We start from the raw sequence: 15556 nt of genomic DNA, 5'->3' as shown, positions 1-15556 counted from the left end.
TTGTGGGTGTGAGTGATATGTATGTTCTCTACCCACTGTTCCTTTGCTTGATATTCATGGCTCACCGTTACCCCTTCTTAGCTTCAAACTTGATTGCGACTTTAGATAATATCCCTATCATTCATGCGTGAAAAAAGTTGAACCACTTCAAATCGTACCACTGGACACACTGGGAATTGAACCCAGCACCCCCCGCAATACCAGCACGAATGACCATGCTAAGCGGATGTGATAACCAACTACACCATGTGCCCTTCCAGAAGGTATGGGCCAGGTTGATCTTGTTGGCAAATTGGTTTGAGGGATTTCCCGAAAATACGCCGAAGTTTAATCTCAAGCTCAAGGCTCAACCTAGCTTGACCACGTTCACTTTTCTGGCAACCGTTATGGCCAAGCACGTCAAGGACCCCATCATCCTCTCTATCGCGCACAATCTCAACGGTGTACCATGGTGCGAAGAATACGAAAAGATGGTTTCTGGTATGATGTGTGTCCCATGGCATTTCGGAGTGCTCCAATGCTCTCTTAACCTCAACTTCACCACAGGTACGACCCACTCCACCCCAAACTCCTACAAGGCCGCCATCGAGCTCGTTGCCTCGCCTACGACTTCAACAACCGAGATCCACGAACAGAACAGTACGTCGAGAAGCAATCCGACGCCATCGAAAAGATGTTGGGAAAAGTCGGCCCAGGGACGTTCATAGAACCGCCATTCAGACCAGATTACGGATGTAATATCATAATCGGGAAGAACTTCTTTGCGAATTTCAAGTAACGTTCTCTTCTCTCTTTCTCTTTCCACGCTTTGACCTGACGAGGTCGCGATGAATTAATTGGTAAGCCTAACGATCCTCGACACCTCCCTAGTTATCATCGGCGATCGCGTTCAGATGGGTCCAAATGTTGCCTTGTACACCGCTGGACACAGCACGAGCGTGCTTTCCCGTATCAAATTCGTCGAGTACGGACTTCCAATACGGATAGAGGATGATTGTTGGATTGGCGGCGGGGTTAGTGTCATGCCTGGCGTGACCATCGGACGTGGAAGTACGATAGGTGCTGGTTCGGTTGTTACGAGGGATATTCCTCCTTATTCGGTGGCAATTGGAAGTCCAACGAAGGTGATTAAGACCTTGAAGACGGTAGAGGAGGAAAGACAAGATCCCAATAATCCCTATAGAGATTTGCCTGACAGGATGTAAAAGTTCAATAATATTATGGAGCTGTATGATAGGGAGTTTGCGCACCCGAAACGCCAACATGTGAGTAACAGAAAGACCCAAAGATTGCTCGCAGTTTTGAGCAAGGAGAAAGAGATAAAGGATCAAATAAAGAGTAATTTTTTTGTGTGATGTTAGAATAAGATAAAGATAAAATTGCCTCGCGCGATTCATCACACTGCTCTTCGTTCGAGCGCGGCCGCTTTTGAATGTACACATTAATAGGATGTAGTCACTTTCACGATGAGAAGATCGATATAAGAAAGAATAAAAGAACAAGCCCTCAACGTACCCATCTCTCATCATTCCAGCACCAAGTCCAGAAAAAACTGACATTCACTTGCCATGGCCAAACATAAAAAAGACACTACCATCCTCTCCATCGCACGCGAGCTGAACGGAGCGACATGGTGCGAAGAGTACGAGAAGATGGTATCTGGCATGAAGTGCGTCCAATGTCTATCCGCGCCAATTGGCCACAAATGACATCGTCCCTCCGGTAGCTACGACCAATTCAACCCGGACATCTTCAAATCCCAACTCCGAACTCGCGAACTCGCCTTCGACTTCAACAATCGCGATCTACGTATGGACGGGTACGTCGAGAAACAAAGGGAAACCCTCCAAAAGATGCTGGGTAAGATCGGACAGGGCACATACATACGAGCACCATTTACCCCAGATCACGGGTGTAACATCGTCTTCGGAAGTAACTGTTTCGTGAATTTCAAGTGAGACTGTTCCCCCCCTTCGTCTCTCTTTCTTTTCACCATCAATTTCTCGCGATGCAACTCATCGACCGTCTCTTCCAGCCTGACAATTCTCGACACATCTCTGGTCATCATCGGAGACCGCGTCACATTCGGCACAAACGTATCTTTGATTACGGCAACACAGGAGACAAGCGTGCTTTCACGTATGAAATTTGTCGCTTATGGACTTCCCATACGGATAGAAGACGATTGTTGGATCGGCGCAGGCGTCACTGTTCTGCCTGGAGTGACTATCGGGCGTGGAAGTACGATTGGGGCGGCGTCGGTCGTCACAAGGGATATCCCTCCGTACTCTGTTGCGGTTGGGAGTCCGGCGAGGGTGATCAAGACTGTGCAGACGGTGGAAGAAGAGAGAGAAGATCCTAGTAATCCATATAGAGATCTGCCCGATAAGACGTTGGTATGATGATAAAAACCACCGGTGGTGTGCAAACTGCCCAACTCCAAATTGAAGCGGTCAACCAAAAACTCATGAAGGGAGCATTTGTATCTTCGTTGTGTCGTTCACAACTGTTTAAATCAGAGCGTGAAAAGGGGCTTTATTTCTTGCTGTGTAATATATCTAGGTAGTCAACCAGGGAAACAAATCAAAAGGAACGGCCTTACGTGCTGATCTACACCTGCTCCCTCCTCTTTTTCAATCAGAGTCGTGTCGTCTTCGCAGCCAGAACGGGCCTAACGTGCGTCGGATAAGGAATCAGCTAAGAGATGCAACCGCACTACAGGGGAGAAAGAACGAACCAACAGGATCATCGATATCGTGGAATACGGTCGTCCATGATCCCTGACCCCCCAAAAAGAGTTAGCATTCACACCTATCACACGCAACTACCCAACCCACCAACACCCCATATGTAGACCGTATTCCTCCGATTTGCACTCCTTCACCACTATCCGACCCGCGACAATTAGCAAGTGTATTCGGTGCCCTCAGAAAACATAGGGAAACCGTACCTCCAAATAGGATTGCCTGACTCTCCACTAACAAAGCTCCATCTGACCACCTCTTGCCCATCTTCCCCGTCATCCATAACCCTGACGATCCCGTTCATGATACTTTGATTTCCACCACCACCTAAATCGAGTTGGCCACCAAAATATAGAACAGGTCTCCCCGGAAACTTCGGGTCTTCGCTGATTTTTGTTATCTGAAAAGTAGCAGCCATAGTTCGTAGGACTTGCATTAGATCGAGAGTCGTGAATTGCAGGGTGGGGCCCCCACGTTGCTGAAGGAAGAAGGAAATCGGGAACAGTCCAAAGGAACAAGGTAGAAGTGACGCACAGCATGATTGAAGCCTACGAGGAAGAGTGAAAGAAAGGGACAGTTAGTATGTGGACCACGAAGGGAACGAAAAGTAGAAACTCACGTATCAGATCTCCGTGATCACAAAAACAGAACGAGATCTCCCACTTCCCCTCGACACCCGCCCAATCTCTTCCTATCCCATCTTCCGCTTCTTGCCTGGGCAAAATAAGCTGAGTGTGCGGGAAACTCAACTGGTAGATAAATACATCCAGTTGGCGAATATTCTCCCTTGCCTCCTCCGGTATCCCCTCAAAGAGTGCCATGGATATTGTCTGATGAATGTGGCGAACATGGATCCAGTTTACTCGCAACGTAGTGTTGCCATCACCAATTCCTCGTGCATCCACACTGCCACTATCAACACCCAACCTCTCCTCCCGGAACGGTCCAAATTCATTCCCCCAATGATAATTCCCCATCCGATAAACAAACATCCTCGATTGTCGCTGAGCCGATTCCATCCAATCATTGGGCGTCAGCCCGAGATACGTATGTAGTTTCGCTCGCAACTGAAGCTCTTCGTCGTCTTCCTTCCCTCCTAAACCTGCACTTCCAACCCCTGGAGCATCAGGATCCACCAACGCCCCCTTCCTACACTCCGCTGCAACCCACATCAAATTCGCTGACATTTTATCGCTGTCCATGTCCTCTTTGTAAGACTCTAACGGTGGTACAAAGGCAACGAGCTTCAATAACGTCCTCAATGCCCGTTTCCTGTCTTCTCTCCCCCATTTTCTGGGACCATTTTCGACGATAGTCCGAGCAAAGATAACGTCTTGTAGCTCTTTCTTCCAATCAAAAGATGAAGTAGGGGTGGAGCGATGACCAAGAGGAGAGTAACATAACGTAGGATCGTCCAAGGGCTGTGACAGATATAAATTCCTCCATAGATGGTGGTCGGGTGAGTGATAGATCAGCGCATTGAAGTAGCGAGATGTCCGGGAGACGGAGGATACATCGAGGGGGTCAAGGAGAAGAAACAATTGCTCGAGGGTTTCGGGTGGTAGGATGCTAATGTGCATCGGTTTTTGGTTTGGTCGTATATGTTTTTTATGGAGGTAGTTCGAGGGGAAGAAATGACGGAAGCTAACCGATCGCGTTAATAAGGCGATGGCGTCATGTAATCAGGTGAAGAACGCGCTCATGTGACAGAATACGAGTCCACTGACAACTACGACCAGGACTCGGAGTAGGAGGCAAATCCAGTACTGAAGTTCAGCGTTCAGCTTCAAGTAGGATTCACGATAGTCGTCAGTTTGGTTCGAACACAACGCCAAATGGCTTAGGTACGTTCATGGAGCGGTCATTTCGGCAATCGCTCAATTTCGCCATCTCCAGACTCGATAAATTCTAGGCTCGTCTCTCATCTTCAAACTTCAGAAGAAAACAGACGCAGGGAACCATTTGCTTCGAAGGCATTTCTGAACGTCGTTTGTTTGAGCGGCGGTCCAGATCCGTGACCCTGTTCTTTCTGTTGCTCGTACTGACCACTTTTGAAGTTTTAAATCACATGAATTGGTCCTATAGCATCCACTGACATCTCATCTGGGCTCAGGTTTTCCACCATCTCCGGACTCGTTTTACTCCAGAAGATCGATGGGGTTCGTTGATTGGGTTTTGACTACTTGTTGGAAGAATATTTTATGCCCATCCCCACCTCTACGGATTATTGAGATCCTCTCTCTCTTCCTCTACCGTCGGAACATTCTTAATCATCCTCGCTGGAACTGACCCTGCCTCGATCGTACTTCCACGCCCGATGGTCACTCCAGGTAGAACAGTAACCCCAGCACCAAGCCAACAGTCGTCCTCAATCCTGATAGGAATAGGAAGTCCCCAGCCAACATATTTCTGTCGTGAAAGCAGGCTTGTGCCGTGTGATACGGTTATCAAGGAAACATTTGGGCCGAATGCGACCCTGTCACTGATGATGACTAGGGAAGTGTCGATAATCGTCAGGCTGGATATTACACCCATGGTCTGGGGTAAACCGGGGCTGTATGTACGTCCTTGGCCCGATTTTTCCCAACATACTTTTGAGCGTTTCTGTTTGTTTTTCAAAGTACCCTCCTGACCGTGGATCGCGATGGTTGAAATCGTAGACGAGGCCACGCGTTCGATGCTGGCTTACTATATGGACCTCAGGATTAAATGGGTTATAACTATCAAGCAGCAAGTGTTTTCATTATTGATTGTGTTGGCGAAAGGAGGCATAGAACGTACATCATGCCAGATATCATCTTCTCGTAATCTTCAGACCATGTTACACCGTTCAGGTCGCGTGCGATGGCGAGGAGTTCGGGGTCTTTCTCGTGTTTGGCCATGGCGGTCGTTCTCGGGGTCCTATACATGAGGCACTATTCAAATATTCAAACTCCGCCTGGCACAGTGCCTGCCGCACGCCGAAATTTACTTTGAACTCCCCATTTGAAAGCTGATTTTGACCTGATTTCGAGGCGAAATCAAGTTCGAAATAGGCTCGAAATGACGTCGAAATACGCGTTCGAAATCAACTTTGAATTCCCCTAATGCCAGCATAAACATGAAACCTGTGCGGTATGGTGTTTGTAGGTTGTCATGATAACGCTCAGCACGAGAAAGTACTGTCAATAACTATATCGAGAGAGAGATAGAGTTTTAAGGGTATCTTCAGAGCCAGGGGAGGGGAGCGACCATCGAAGTCGCTGCAAATGCTTGAGGGCGTGACACGACGCGCCTCCCATGGTGCCTCGATTCCACCCCTTGAAAGAAGTAACACTCTCTTTGTAGTACGCGTCTTTGGACTACTCTTAAATTTATTGCACTAGTATGTGTCGACTACCACTCTCCCCTCACGACCGAAACCTACAACTTTGAAACGAACGATGCTCATTGTTCGGCGTGCGTAACTCGACTCTTTCCTTGCACTAGTAACCTCTGGATGCTTTATATCATCTCTGAGTCTCTGACACCAGCCTACAAGTCCATTGCCATTTGCAAGCTGGTAATATTGAAGTCTACTAGAATGGTGTAGAACGACGTTATCATCGGAAACCGGGTGAAACCCAAACGACCTCGGATGAACGAAGTCTGGACGGTGCGCGAAGACACTGGTTTTCGCGTTCTTGTTTCGCCGCACGACCGATGAAGTTGGACAATGAGTCGACTGAGTTGCTTTAAGTCGGCCCTCGTGAGGAGATGACGATACATAGGTTCGCCAGGTAAGAGATTGGATTTGAAGAGAACCCAACCAACGAAGTCGGAAGCCACCTAAGACGACTCCTCGGTGAGGACTGATCGGCTTTGGCTCTAAGACTGTCGCCCTACCTCCCTAATCCACCTCCATATCCCCACCCGCACTGACCACCGGAGCTCCATAATCGTCTACATCCATAGCAACTTCGCCCTCGTCACCGAGCCCGCCGAAAGAAGAAGGTAAATCTAAGAAATGAAACAGTTATTTCAACTGATGCTAAGAATATCGAATGGAGACATACAAGTGCCGTCAGAGAGAACCTTGAAACGCCCTACCTCGGCCTCTACGGGGTCGGAAATTATTGGTTCCATAATCGGGTAGTCCAAAGAACGAGCAAAATCGGTCGTTGAGGGGTCAAAAGTTTTCGCCTCCTGCCATGCCCGTATGAGGTCGTACGTCTCAGAACTCCAGCTTCGGTTCAGACCGTAAGCTTCTGGAATAAAGGAAGGAAGCCCCAATGATATGCGTCGACTCTCTGGCATCACCGTTTTCCCATCAGGATCGGAGGACCAATAGTACAGGTCCTTTCCTAACATCCAAGTAATCACGTCGGGAGAATTGTCAATCTTTTGAGGTGGCGGGAGTACGAAGAGGTAATGCTGAGTTTCGAAGTCATGGGGAATTCGAGTCATATCGGGGGCAACGCAGTCAAACTCGGTGTCATTAATGATAAGCTCCAACCAAATCTGTCCAAGCAACGCTATCAATGTCAGAGATTATTCAACTGAACAGAATCAGAAAGCCAGTATGATATACGCACTGCAGTCTGACCATTCATGCCTCGGTATATTCATTGTGCTGAAAATGCTACATGATTGGGAAAGCCAAGTTGTACGTCTAAGGTGATGTGAGAGTGCTCCATCCATCTCGTATATGAACGAGACAATCCTCTCACGCAAGAGCTGGGAAGCAATTGATTTTATAGATAACCTAGACGCTAATTAGGTATATCTTCGAAAAATAATCGAATGACATACCGTGTCCTCCCATCTTCCAAGGTGATCAGTTCGTAATGGTTTTCTACAAGGATGGATTGGACCACAAAATGAGTCCAACAGGACCCAGGTTGAAAGTTCGCAATAGGTCGTCCAGATGAACAAAGCCAGACTTGATCGTTTTGAGGGATGTACACTTTTTCTTGATACAACAGGTAAGTGATGGATGTTGAAGCAAGACCGGACAAAAAAAAATTGTCCGAAGAATAGTTGAGAAGATGCTTGAGGAGACAATTGGTGTTGTACATGTCAGTAGGAAGAGCTGGCATGTCGGTGCAGTTTCCAAGCTGGCAACCGCCATACACAGAAAAATATTCAGTCCGAAATACCTGTGGGCCGAACGAGATCCTTCCATTCCTTGGTTGAACCCAAACATTAACGCAATAATAGTCGTCCTCGGTCTGGTGCCATTCATCTATCCTTTTCTTTGCCTATGTCCACAGTGACTCGTCATCAGAATGGCAACTTCATGAACAGCTCGGAAACGTACGATGCTGGCTTGCAAAGCAAAGTAACATCGCAGAGCTATCGAGAGTTCGCGGTGTCTTTGCAAAATATGATGTACCGGGATGAGTTCTACGTGAAAACGATCTGAGAAACAGTTTTTAACGACCCAAGATGACAGTCACCTTCATGAAAGAGGACCATCGGAATATCAGAATCATTGAACCCCCGAAGCTGCATTACATGGGCATTTCTAATCATCTGTGGTTAACATTAGCCAGCTGAAGGACGACAAAATGAGACGCACCTGATACCAGAAAATGCGACGCAATCCCGTTTGAAGACCTGGGTGTTAAGAAGGTGAGTAATCCATCCGTTGATTCACAGAGAAACGCGCAATAACCTTCTGCGCGTCGCTTCCAGTATACGCAACACATAAAAATGGTGAAGACTCGTTCATCCCTTCGACGAGACAAGCCAGATGTGCTTCTCGATTCGCCCTTGATGTGTCAGATCGCTCGAGCCACAGGAGACAGTCGGGGTCATTGTCGTATTCTCTTCGCGAGACACGTTCCACCGCAACGGTTTTGATGATCTTGATGTTTCCTGCCGGAACATAGGTGTACTACAACACTTGTGAGCGAAACGAGGAGACTCGAATACTTGAAATTGTACGCACCTCTCGATACATCTTCCTCTTCCATTCCTCTCCACCTGCATGGGCCGGTACAGATTGATGCTGGTGTTGTAGGTAGTAGTTGATGTGCTGGTTTCCCTGAATGTTGTTGAGTGTTGCGCTTCCGACTTTGTTGGAATACGAGTCATTGAACATGTCGAAGCGGAAGAGACTACGCTACTGGTGGTGTTGGGGGAGGAAAAGAGCTGTTGAAAGGCTGTTCGGACTTGATCCATGATGTTCGGCGCTCAGCGCTCAGCAATGTGCCGTAATATGCCCTGAATGACGGATCCGGTATTGAAGGTAACGTTCGGCGCTAGCGATTCGCTTTTTGCGACGCCAGATGTACTATTCTGGGTAGGGATATGCAACACGTCTGAGATCCATTTACACACACCACTTACCGTCTTAAAAATTTGACCAGAACAGTGTATTAGTGCTCAAACTGTTAACCTGAATTTAGCTGAATTTTAGGAGACTTGTACGAAGTCTCGGAGAGTGTCCGAGGGTGGAACGAGAAGTGCAAAACTTTTTGTCACGTATCGTCACGTCCGGCAACAGCCAAGCCATCGGTCTCGCCTACTGCTCGATTGGGGACTTTTGGGACTCGTTTTGCTTATTTTACACTACCTTTCACTCCCCTGTCTCTACAAACTTGTATTTAGCCTTATCAGTGTTGTTTACATCTTGCTATGTCTTGATATTTCTACTCTACAACGAGAATTACACTGTTCCTGGCTTGTCACGCCATGATCACCACAGACACTTCACTGTATTTTAATTGTCTTGTTGGATCCTGTGTATTCCGGTGGCCACAATTGTACATACAAGCTTGTATGTACTCTAAGAAGCTTGTAAAAAATTGTTGAGCCCACAAAACGACGGGAACACTCTGTTTTATGAAATGTTGCATATCCCGGTGCTTTACACATCGAAACCCAAAATAGTAGTTCCCATTTGCTGTACGACGGGGAGGATTGGATGGAGGTGGTTGCGGATATACCCGGGCCGTTTGAATTTGTTGGGCGCTTTGGCCCAGGCCAAGCAAATCCGCTCATTTTTGTCCTCAACTTCATCTTCTCAGTTATTCACGATTTAGTCGTCAGTTCGACATGACACACATCTTCTTTGACTCATTTTGGGTCCGAATTTCTGAGGACGCTTAATCGAGGGAGTTGGGACACCGGCGAACTAATAAAGAGTCTTGGTACCACATCAAAAAAAAATTTTCCGAATGCTCCTCACACTGACCTCAGAGCGTTTTATTTTATTTCAGTCCCGAGGCCAGCCAGCCAACAAATTGAATCCAATTTACAACTCTCTTCAAGACTTGAAATCATCGTCTCTTTCCTCCTTCCTAACCCGAAACCACCGAAACCAACCCAATTCTTCGTATACCAGCAGTTGGTTCAATCTCATCGAGATCCACGGATGGACCCGAGCAGAATCGAACACAAGGACAACGCTAGTGCCTACACCGGATCCTCAAGAGGGAAAAGGCCCGCAACTCCCTTTACAACAATAACGCTTACCGCCCCTCAAGATCTCAGGAGCATCAACTTTCTCTCCGAGGCCTGTGGTTCGAGATGGCACCCAACAAGTGCAGAGAGCACCACCCGGGTCTAATTGCACAATAGTGGATCCTCGAGGTCTTTAATCACACGTTTTCGTGTATGCTCAGGCCTCGGGTTTTGCCTCTCTCAAGCTGGGACTTCGGAAGATGCGACAAAACGAGCCAGGACCGGGTTGAGAGTGATTGCAATGTGCCTTGCCATCGAGTACATGTTGATGATATTTGTGGTGGTGCAGGACCGTGTATGTGGTAGTCCAACGGGTGTTGAGATTGTCGAGGATGGAAGGAACAGGAGAGGAATGGTCGAATCATCCTTTCCATGGGAGGTATTCTCGTGTCCGAGACCGTGAAGTTGCTTATGGTGAGTAAAGAAGAGACACTGGAACCCTTATTATCATCTTCCATTTCTCCAGCGAGTTCTCTTGCACTACACGTACTCTCTACTTCTATCACTCTTTGGGCTTCCCAAAGCTTCCCTAATCCCTGTTCCCTCATATCTTCACTCGCTGACCGCCATTCGCTTGCCATTAGGACACGAATGTACGACCGAGTCGGCTTAGCAGCCCCTCTTCGTGCTGTCCACCTGTGACAATGGACTCCTCAGAGTCATTAAATGTGGCGATCGGATGTTGGGGGTTTTCTGGGAAGCGGTGCGTTATGGTGTCGCCTGTTGCTTCCCTTCTCTGCGTCATGCACTGGCTCATCCTTCCTCTTTTCTCTCTGCCCTTAGACCCATGCATTCGACTTGAACACGACCCCAAATCATCAGTTCCTGATCTCGTTATGGCCAACTCAAACGAAATCCCTCCTGAACAGAACTCACGACATAGGCTGCACTCATATACGACTTAGGAGCCACCACGATTTGTTTATAGCACGGGAAAAGTTCTAGAGTCTACCGTGGTTTGCGGGTCCAAGTGTGGCTCCGAAAACCCGGGCTCTCTTTACGTCGTGGTTGAAGTCGGTTGTTGACATGCGATGAATTCTAGGACAGTCCGGCGCTATGGATGTGTACCGTACTCGAGGTTTCCGGTAATGGGGAGAAGGCTTTGGAGAGATAGGACGATAAAAAGGTTTGATCTAAACTCTTTGGGATGTACATATACTGACCCACATCGTGCAGAAATTACCGAGCCATTAACATCGGAGTCGAAGTTTGGAATGGTAGTAACTCAACGATAGCAAATACTACATAGAACGGGTGGACAACAATGTATGTGTACCCCAAACCAGCTGAGTACGTATACTTTATAAATTATTGTCAGTGGTCACATGGGAGATACATTGCGGGGTAATTCGAAAAGGATTAATGGCGTTGTGTGCCACGCTGAGAGGACATAAGGATAGACATGGGAGCCACTAGTCACTAGTCAGGACTTGCAATTGCGCAAAATTACCGCTGACCTACACCATGATCTGCGTCAGCCTGTTGAATGCTTCCACTTCTTAGTCCACTTCCATGTCTGTGTCTGTGAACAAGGAGTCATCTACCATCCCCATGTTCTTGTCACCTACAGATCGGAACTGACTGGATGCTGAACCAATACCCTGCAGGTGGGAAAGAGGTGTCGGCGAGTCTAAGTCCATGGCTCCCTCGTCTTCAGTACCAACCCTGTCTATATAAGATGATGATGAATCTACGAGAGGAAACTGTTGTTCTACAATCATGGGAGATAACTACTAACAAGTGCCATAATAAATATTTGCTGTTACCACGTCTTAGTCCACTGCCATATCCATATCCACAAACAAGGTGTTGTCTGCCATCATGTTCACATCCTCGTTCATGGAAGCTACAGGTGTAAACCAACTGAAGGCTGAACCAATATTTGGCAGGTGGGAACAAGGATTAGATGGGTCTATATCCATGGCTTCCACACATGCAGTATCAATCCTGTCTGTGTATGATGGTGAGCCTAGAGAGTAAAGCTATTGCTCCACTTGGGATACATAAGTGGAACATACCTGTGTCTTCAGAGAGATCCTTGAAATGCCCATCATTCACATTAGAGTATATCACTTCCATGATAGGATAACCCAAAGAATGAGCAAAGTTGATTGTGGTGGGATCAAAGCCTTTCTTCTCTTGCCATGCTGAGATTAAATCATATACACCAGCATTCCAGGTGTATGCATCTACCACAACATTTGGAACAATAAACGGAAGCTGTAATGACAGGCATTGGGATTCTGTCATGACTGATTTTCCATCAGGATCCAAGGAGTAGTAGTATAACCCCTTCCCTGACCTCCAAGCTTGTATGTTGGGAAATCCATCAGGAAAACATGGTGGTGGGTGTAATATCAGATAGTAACAGTTGGTTCCAATGTGATCACCAATAATTGTATTGGGAAACTTGTCTTCAGCCTGGTAATTGCAGGTTCCAAAGTTGATATCCAGGTCAATCCAGTCAACAAATACTATCAAGATTAGGAAGGTGTTCAGTTGAAATGGATTCAGAACACCGATATACTCATACTTACCATAGTCTGACCATTCATCCTTTGGTATATTCAGCATGCTGAAAACACTGCATGCTTGGGATAGCCAATCATGCCGATGCCATGGCATATCTACCTTGTATCTGAACCAGGAAAAGACTTTTCCTTGCATGTGCAACTGAGCTGTAGCATTTATAGTGAAGCTGAAAGACAATTAGATGTACCTGAGTAAAGATTTAAGTTGAACAGCATACCATATCCTTCCATCTTCCATCACAGTTGGGTGGAGATGCTCTTTGGTAAACCTGGAATACTTTGCTTCATATGTCCATTGGGACTGAAATCTTGCAAGTGGTTGGCCAGAAGAATGAGCCCAAACTTGACTTGTATGATGGGGATATTTTTCTGTTTTTGGGTACATGTGGGTGGACATGCCTGTATTGAATGCAAGAATGTCCAGGAGGAATTGAGCAGAGGAATACTTAACCAGATACTCGGTAATACAGTCAGCATTGTACATTGAAGTCTGAAGAACTGGAATGTCTGGGCAACATTCAAGCTTCCATTCAGGATCAGGATCAATGTGAAAGTAATCAGGCCGAGGTCCTTCTGGGCCAAAAGATATCCTTCCATTGTTTGGTTGAATCCACACATTGTGGCAGAGGTATGGATTCCACACTGTCTGACACCATTCAGGCATGTTTTGCTTTGCCTAGAGTCTCACAGTGATTGGAATGGATTAAAATCTTGATGATCAAGGGAGGGACACACAATACTGGCTTGCAAAGAGAAGTAGCATAGCAGAGCTGTTGAGGATTTATGGTGCCGTTGAATATGATGTACAGGAATAAGTTCTGTGTAGAAATAAATCCAGAAACATGGTCAACAAGCTAATATAATACTCACCTTCATGGAAGTGGACCATTGGAATATCTGATGAGTCATTGAAACCTTGTAGCTGTATGACATTTGCATATCTACTCATTGCTGCTGTTATTATCTGCCAACTGCAGAATAGGGAGGTAAGACAGACCGGATTTGGGAGTATTTGAGGCAGTCCTGCTTGAATACCTAAAGCTTAGAGGTGAGCATTACATCATTTGAAACCAAAGCAGACTCAGTGTATAATGACCTTTTGCGCATCGTATCCAGTGTATGCAATACTGAAGAATGGCAAAGACTCTTTCATCCCTTGGACAAGACAAGCCAGATGAGCAGTCCGTTTTGCTCTTGACCTGTCCCACCTTTCAGTCCGACTGAGATTTTCAGGATGGTCTTCATATTCTTGTCGTTGAACTTTATTTTCAGTAAAAGTTTTAATGATTTTGATTCTCCCTGCAGGGATTCGGTCATACTATGGTAGTTATGAGTGGTGCAAAGGAACCCATATAATATTAAGCAACATACCTCCCGATACAACTTCAGCTTCCACTCTTCCTCCCCTGGACCAGGTACTTCATGCTGGTGTTCATGCTGCAGATAATGGATAATAGTCTGGTTTCCATGAACGATGCTGAAGTTTGCATTTCCAAAATTTAGGTGAGACGAATTGTTGAACATTGTGGGGGAGTTGAAGCTGCAGTAATGGGCCTACCAGCAGTAGTGGTCATATTGCCCCACTCATCGCCATGTTGTCAACCATCAGCTCTGTTGCCAAGGGGTATCCAACTGTCATCTATGTATATGGTGAATTCCAACGGATAAATCTGGTGCTAAGCTATGATTGTAGGCTGTGTTCTTGTGAGATTTACTGTCATTTATGTTTTACGAGGAAGGTCAGAAACAGGTTGAGAAAACAGTGTTTGCAGATGACGGCTAAACATGAGTGAGAGGATAAAAATCGTAACAGAAACTTCAGCGACCGTTATAAATGATGGAAGTTTCACAATCACAATTAGAGAATGATTAAGGATCACTGTTTACTATCTGTCCATTCGTATCATCCACATTCAGCTTCTGGGAGCACTTGGAAGTAAGGGGCACAAGCAAAGAATTGACTTCGGTACAAACAAAGAGACGTACAGGCTTGTTCCCAGATTGCGAGCGTCCCAACACACTGAAATGTTGGCTTGGTTACTGGCCATGCAACCGTTGCAAATTGCGAATGTGTTACATTGGTGTTAGATCCATTCGGGACCATGTCGATATGTTCATTCGCGTTGGCCCATCTGAACGTGTTGTCTGGATAGGACATTCATTGTTGGTCTCCACTTCTGCTGATGTGGGTCTTAAATTATACCGTCTTTCGTGTTTCAAAGTTGTTGCACTGATATGAGATTCCGTAGTTTCTATGGCGATGCAACGGTGGCCATCCCGAAAAATATACCAACGGCAAACTTCATTTGGCGAACAAGGATATGTCGTGAATGATGACCTGCCCATGAATGTATCGAGAAGGTCAAATACTGGTATTAGAGTGATAGAAGACAACAAATAGAAACGCACACAAAAGCACCAACCATTCGCCTCCCAGACAAAGCAAAAAAAAGGAATGAAAAAAACCTCGACAAAACTTCCTTCTCTTGACCCCATTTCCTGAACTGCCTCAGGTAACCTACACAATCTAACCACCCAGGGCTTTGTTCTATTATATAGGGATACCTGACGGAGCCTCCGTTACACAAGACGAGGCATTTGGTAACTTGGTGCGGGGAACGACCCCAGGTGATGTTTCTGGAGGGAAGGTGGAAGCGACGTCGTCGCATGGGGCGAGAGACTGGAGCACCGTTGGCGAACGTTCTCAGTAGCGGCGAGGCATGTTGGGCTGAACGATAGAGAACGGAGGAAGAAGAGAGGAAGGTTAACAGCCAGTTTAGACACGCAGTTCGGAGAATGAGAAAAACGTACATAGAATAGTCCTTCTTCAGGGGCAATGGTAACGGTTACAAG

General features: G+C 46.5%; 8 protein-coding genes and 1 non-coding gene across 11 annotated transcripts; 2 read left to right on the top strand and 7 right to left on the bottom strand.

Moving 5' to 3' along the window:
• Positions 1-161: 161 nt before the first annotated feature.
• On the bottom strand, positions 162-254 carry E1B28_012054. Its single transcript has one exon. It is a non-coding gene; the product is annotated as a tRNA-Ala (tRNA).
• A 101-nt stretch (positions 255-355) lies between these two features.
• Positions 356-1259, top strand: E1B28_012053 (uncharacterized protein). The gene is made up of 3 exons (XM_043157121.1): positions 356-487; positions 547-774; positions 845-1259. The coding sequence occupies exons 1-3, from the start codon at positions 387-389 to the stop codon at positions 1203-1205; spliced, it is 690 nt and encodes a 229-aa protein (XP_043004487.1). The 5' UTR covers positions 356-386; the 3' UTR covers positions 1206-1259.
• Positions 1260-1568: 309 nt separating this feature from the next.
• On the top strand, positions 1569-2402 carry E1B28_012052 (uncharacterized protein; the record flags this gene model as incomplete). The annotated part of the gene is made up of 3 exons (XM_043157120.1): positions 1569-1669; positions 1727-1954; positions 2036-2402. The coding sequence occupies 3 exons, from the start codon at positions 1569-1571 to the stop codon at positions 2400-2402; spliced, it is 696 nt and encodes a 231-aa protein (XP_043004486.1).
• Positions 2403-2633: 231 nt separating this feature from the next.
• E1B28_012051 (uncharacterized protein) lies at positions 2634-3162 on the bottom strand (the record flags this gene model as incomplete). The annotated part of the gene is made up of 4 exons (XM_043157119.1): positions 2634-2671; positions 2738-2780; positions 2838-2886; positions 2951-3162. The coding sequence occupies 4 exons, from the start codon at positions 3160-3162 to the stop codon at positions 2634-2636; spliced, it is 342 nt and encodes a 113-aa protein (XP_043004485.1).
• Positions 3163-3179: 17 nt separating this feature from the next.
• E1B28_012050 (uncharacterized protein) lies at positions 3180-4324 on the bottom strand (the record flags this gene model as incomplete). The annotated part of the gene is made up of 2 exons (XM_043157118.1): positions 3180-3292; positions 3364-4324. The coding sequence occupies 2 exons, from the start codon at positions 4322-4324 to the stop codon at positions 3180-3182; spliced, it is 1074 nt and encodes a 357-aa protein (XP_043004484.1).
• Positions 4325-4660: 336 nt separating this feature from the next.
• Positions 4661-5387, bottom strand: E1B28_012049 (uncharacterized protein). The gene has a single exon (XM_043157117.1). It carries the CDS (start codon positions 5277-5279, stop codon positions 4962-4964), a length of 318 nt encoding a protein of 105 aa, XP_043004483.1. The 5' UTR covers positions 5280-5387; the 3' UTR covers positions 4661-4961.
• Positions 5388-5467: 80 nt separating this feature from the next.
• E1B28_012048 (uncharacterized protein) lies at positions 5468-5626 on the bottom strand (the record flags this gene model as incomplete). Its single annotated transcript, XM_043157116.1, has 1 exon — positions 5468-5626. One exon carries the CDS (start codon positions 5624-5626, stop codon positions 5468-5470), a length of 159 nt encoding a protein of 52 aa, XP_043004482.1.
• A 403-nt stretch (positions 5627-6029) lies between these two features.
• E1B28_012047 (uncharacterized protein) lies at positions 6030-8854 on the bottom strand. Of its 3 annotated transcripts, XM_043157114.1 has the most exons (10): positions 8656-8854; positions 8380-8601; positions 8284-8321; positions 8162-8237; positions 8023-8108; positions 7515-7963; positions 7298-7467; positions 6779-7237; positions 6609-6722; positions 6030-6551 (listed from the first exon to the last, which is right to left on the bottom strand). In XM_043157114.1, the coding sequence occupies exons 2-9, from the start codon at positions 8411-8413 to the stop codon at positions 6613-6615; spliced, it is 1422 nt and encodes a 473-aa protein (XP_043004480.1). In that variant the 5' UTR covers positions 8414-8601; positions 8656-8854; the 3' UTR covers positions 6030-6551; positions 6609-6612. The 3 variants fall into 3 exon arrangements, with proteins under 3 accessions (XP_043004480.1, XP_043004479.1, XP_043004481.1); XM_043157113.1 differs by having other exon boundaries at positions 6030-6722; positions 8162-8229; XM_043157115.1 differs by having other exon boundaries at positions 6030-6722; positions 6779-7223; positions 8162-8229.
• A 3090-nt stretch (positions 8855-11944) lies between these two features.
• Positions 11945-14227, bottom strand: E1B28_012046 (uncharacterized protein; the record flags this gene model as incomplete). The annotated part of the gene is made up of 9 exons (XM_043157112.1): positions 11945-12123; positions 12191-12646; positions 12710-12870; positions 12922-13379; positions 13439-13521; positions 13574-13644; positions 13701-13738; positions 13800-14021; positions 14075-14227. 9 exons carry the CDS (start codon positions 14225-14227, stop codon positions 11945-11947), a joined length of 1821 nt encoding a protein of 606 aa, XP_043004478.1.
• Positions 14228-15556: the final 1329 nt, after the last annotated feature.

Source organism: Marasmius oreades, chromosome 8 (genome assembly GCF_018924745.1).
Source record: "Marasmius oreades isolate 03SP1 chromosome 8, whole genome shotgun sequence".
In the NCBI taxonomy this organism is placed as follows: domain Eukaryota; kingdom Fungi; phylum Basidiomycota; class Agaricomycetes; order Agaricales; family Marasmiaceae; genus Marasmius; species Marasmius oreades.
This window is presented reverse-complemented; position numbering and strand designations above follow the sequence as displayed.

Bases quoted from the DNA above. Each gene is read 5' to 3' on its own strand.
- E1B28_012053 (XM_043157121.1), top strand. From the start codon at position 387: ATGGCCAAGCACGTCAAGGACCCCATCATCCTCTCTATCGCGCACAAT. The intron at 488-546 runs GTGTGTCCCATG...ACTTCACCACAG, and splicing joins AAGATGGTTTCTGGTATGAT to GTACGACCCACTCCACCCCA. The intron at 775-844 runs GTAACGTTCTCT...TTAATTGGTAAG, and splicing joins AACTTCTTTGCGAATTTCAA to CCTAACGATCCTCGACACCT.
- E1B28_012049 (XM_043157117.1), bottom strand. From the start codon at position 5,279: ATGGGTGTAATATCCAGCCTGACGATTATCGACACTTCCCTAGTCATC.
- E1B28_012047 (XM_043157113.1), bottom strand. From the start codon at position 8,808: ATGTTCAATGACTCGTATTCCAACAAAGTCGGAAGCGCAACACTCAAC. The intron at 8,602-8,655 runs GTGCGTACAATT...CAAGTGTTGTAG, and splicing joins AGAGGAAGATGTATCGAGAG to TACACCTATGTTCCGGCAGG. The intron at 7,238-7,297 runs GTGCGTATATCA...TGACATTGATAG, and splicing joins GCATGAATGGTCAGACTGCA to CGTTGCTTGGACAGATTTGG.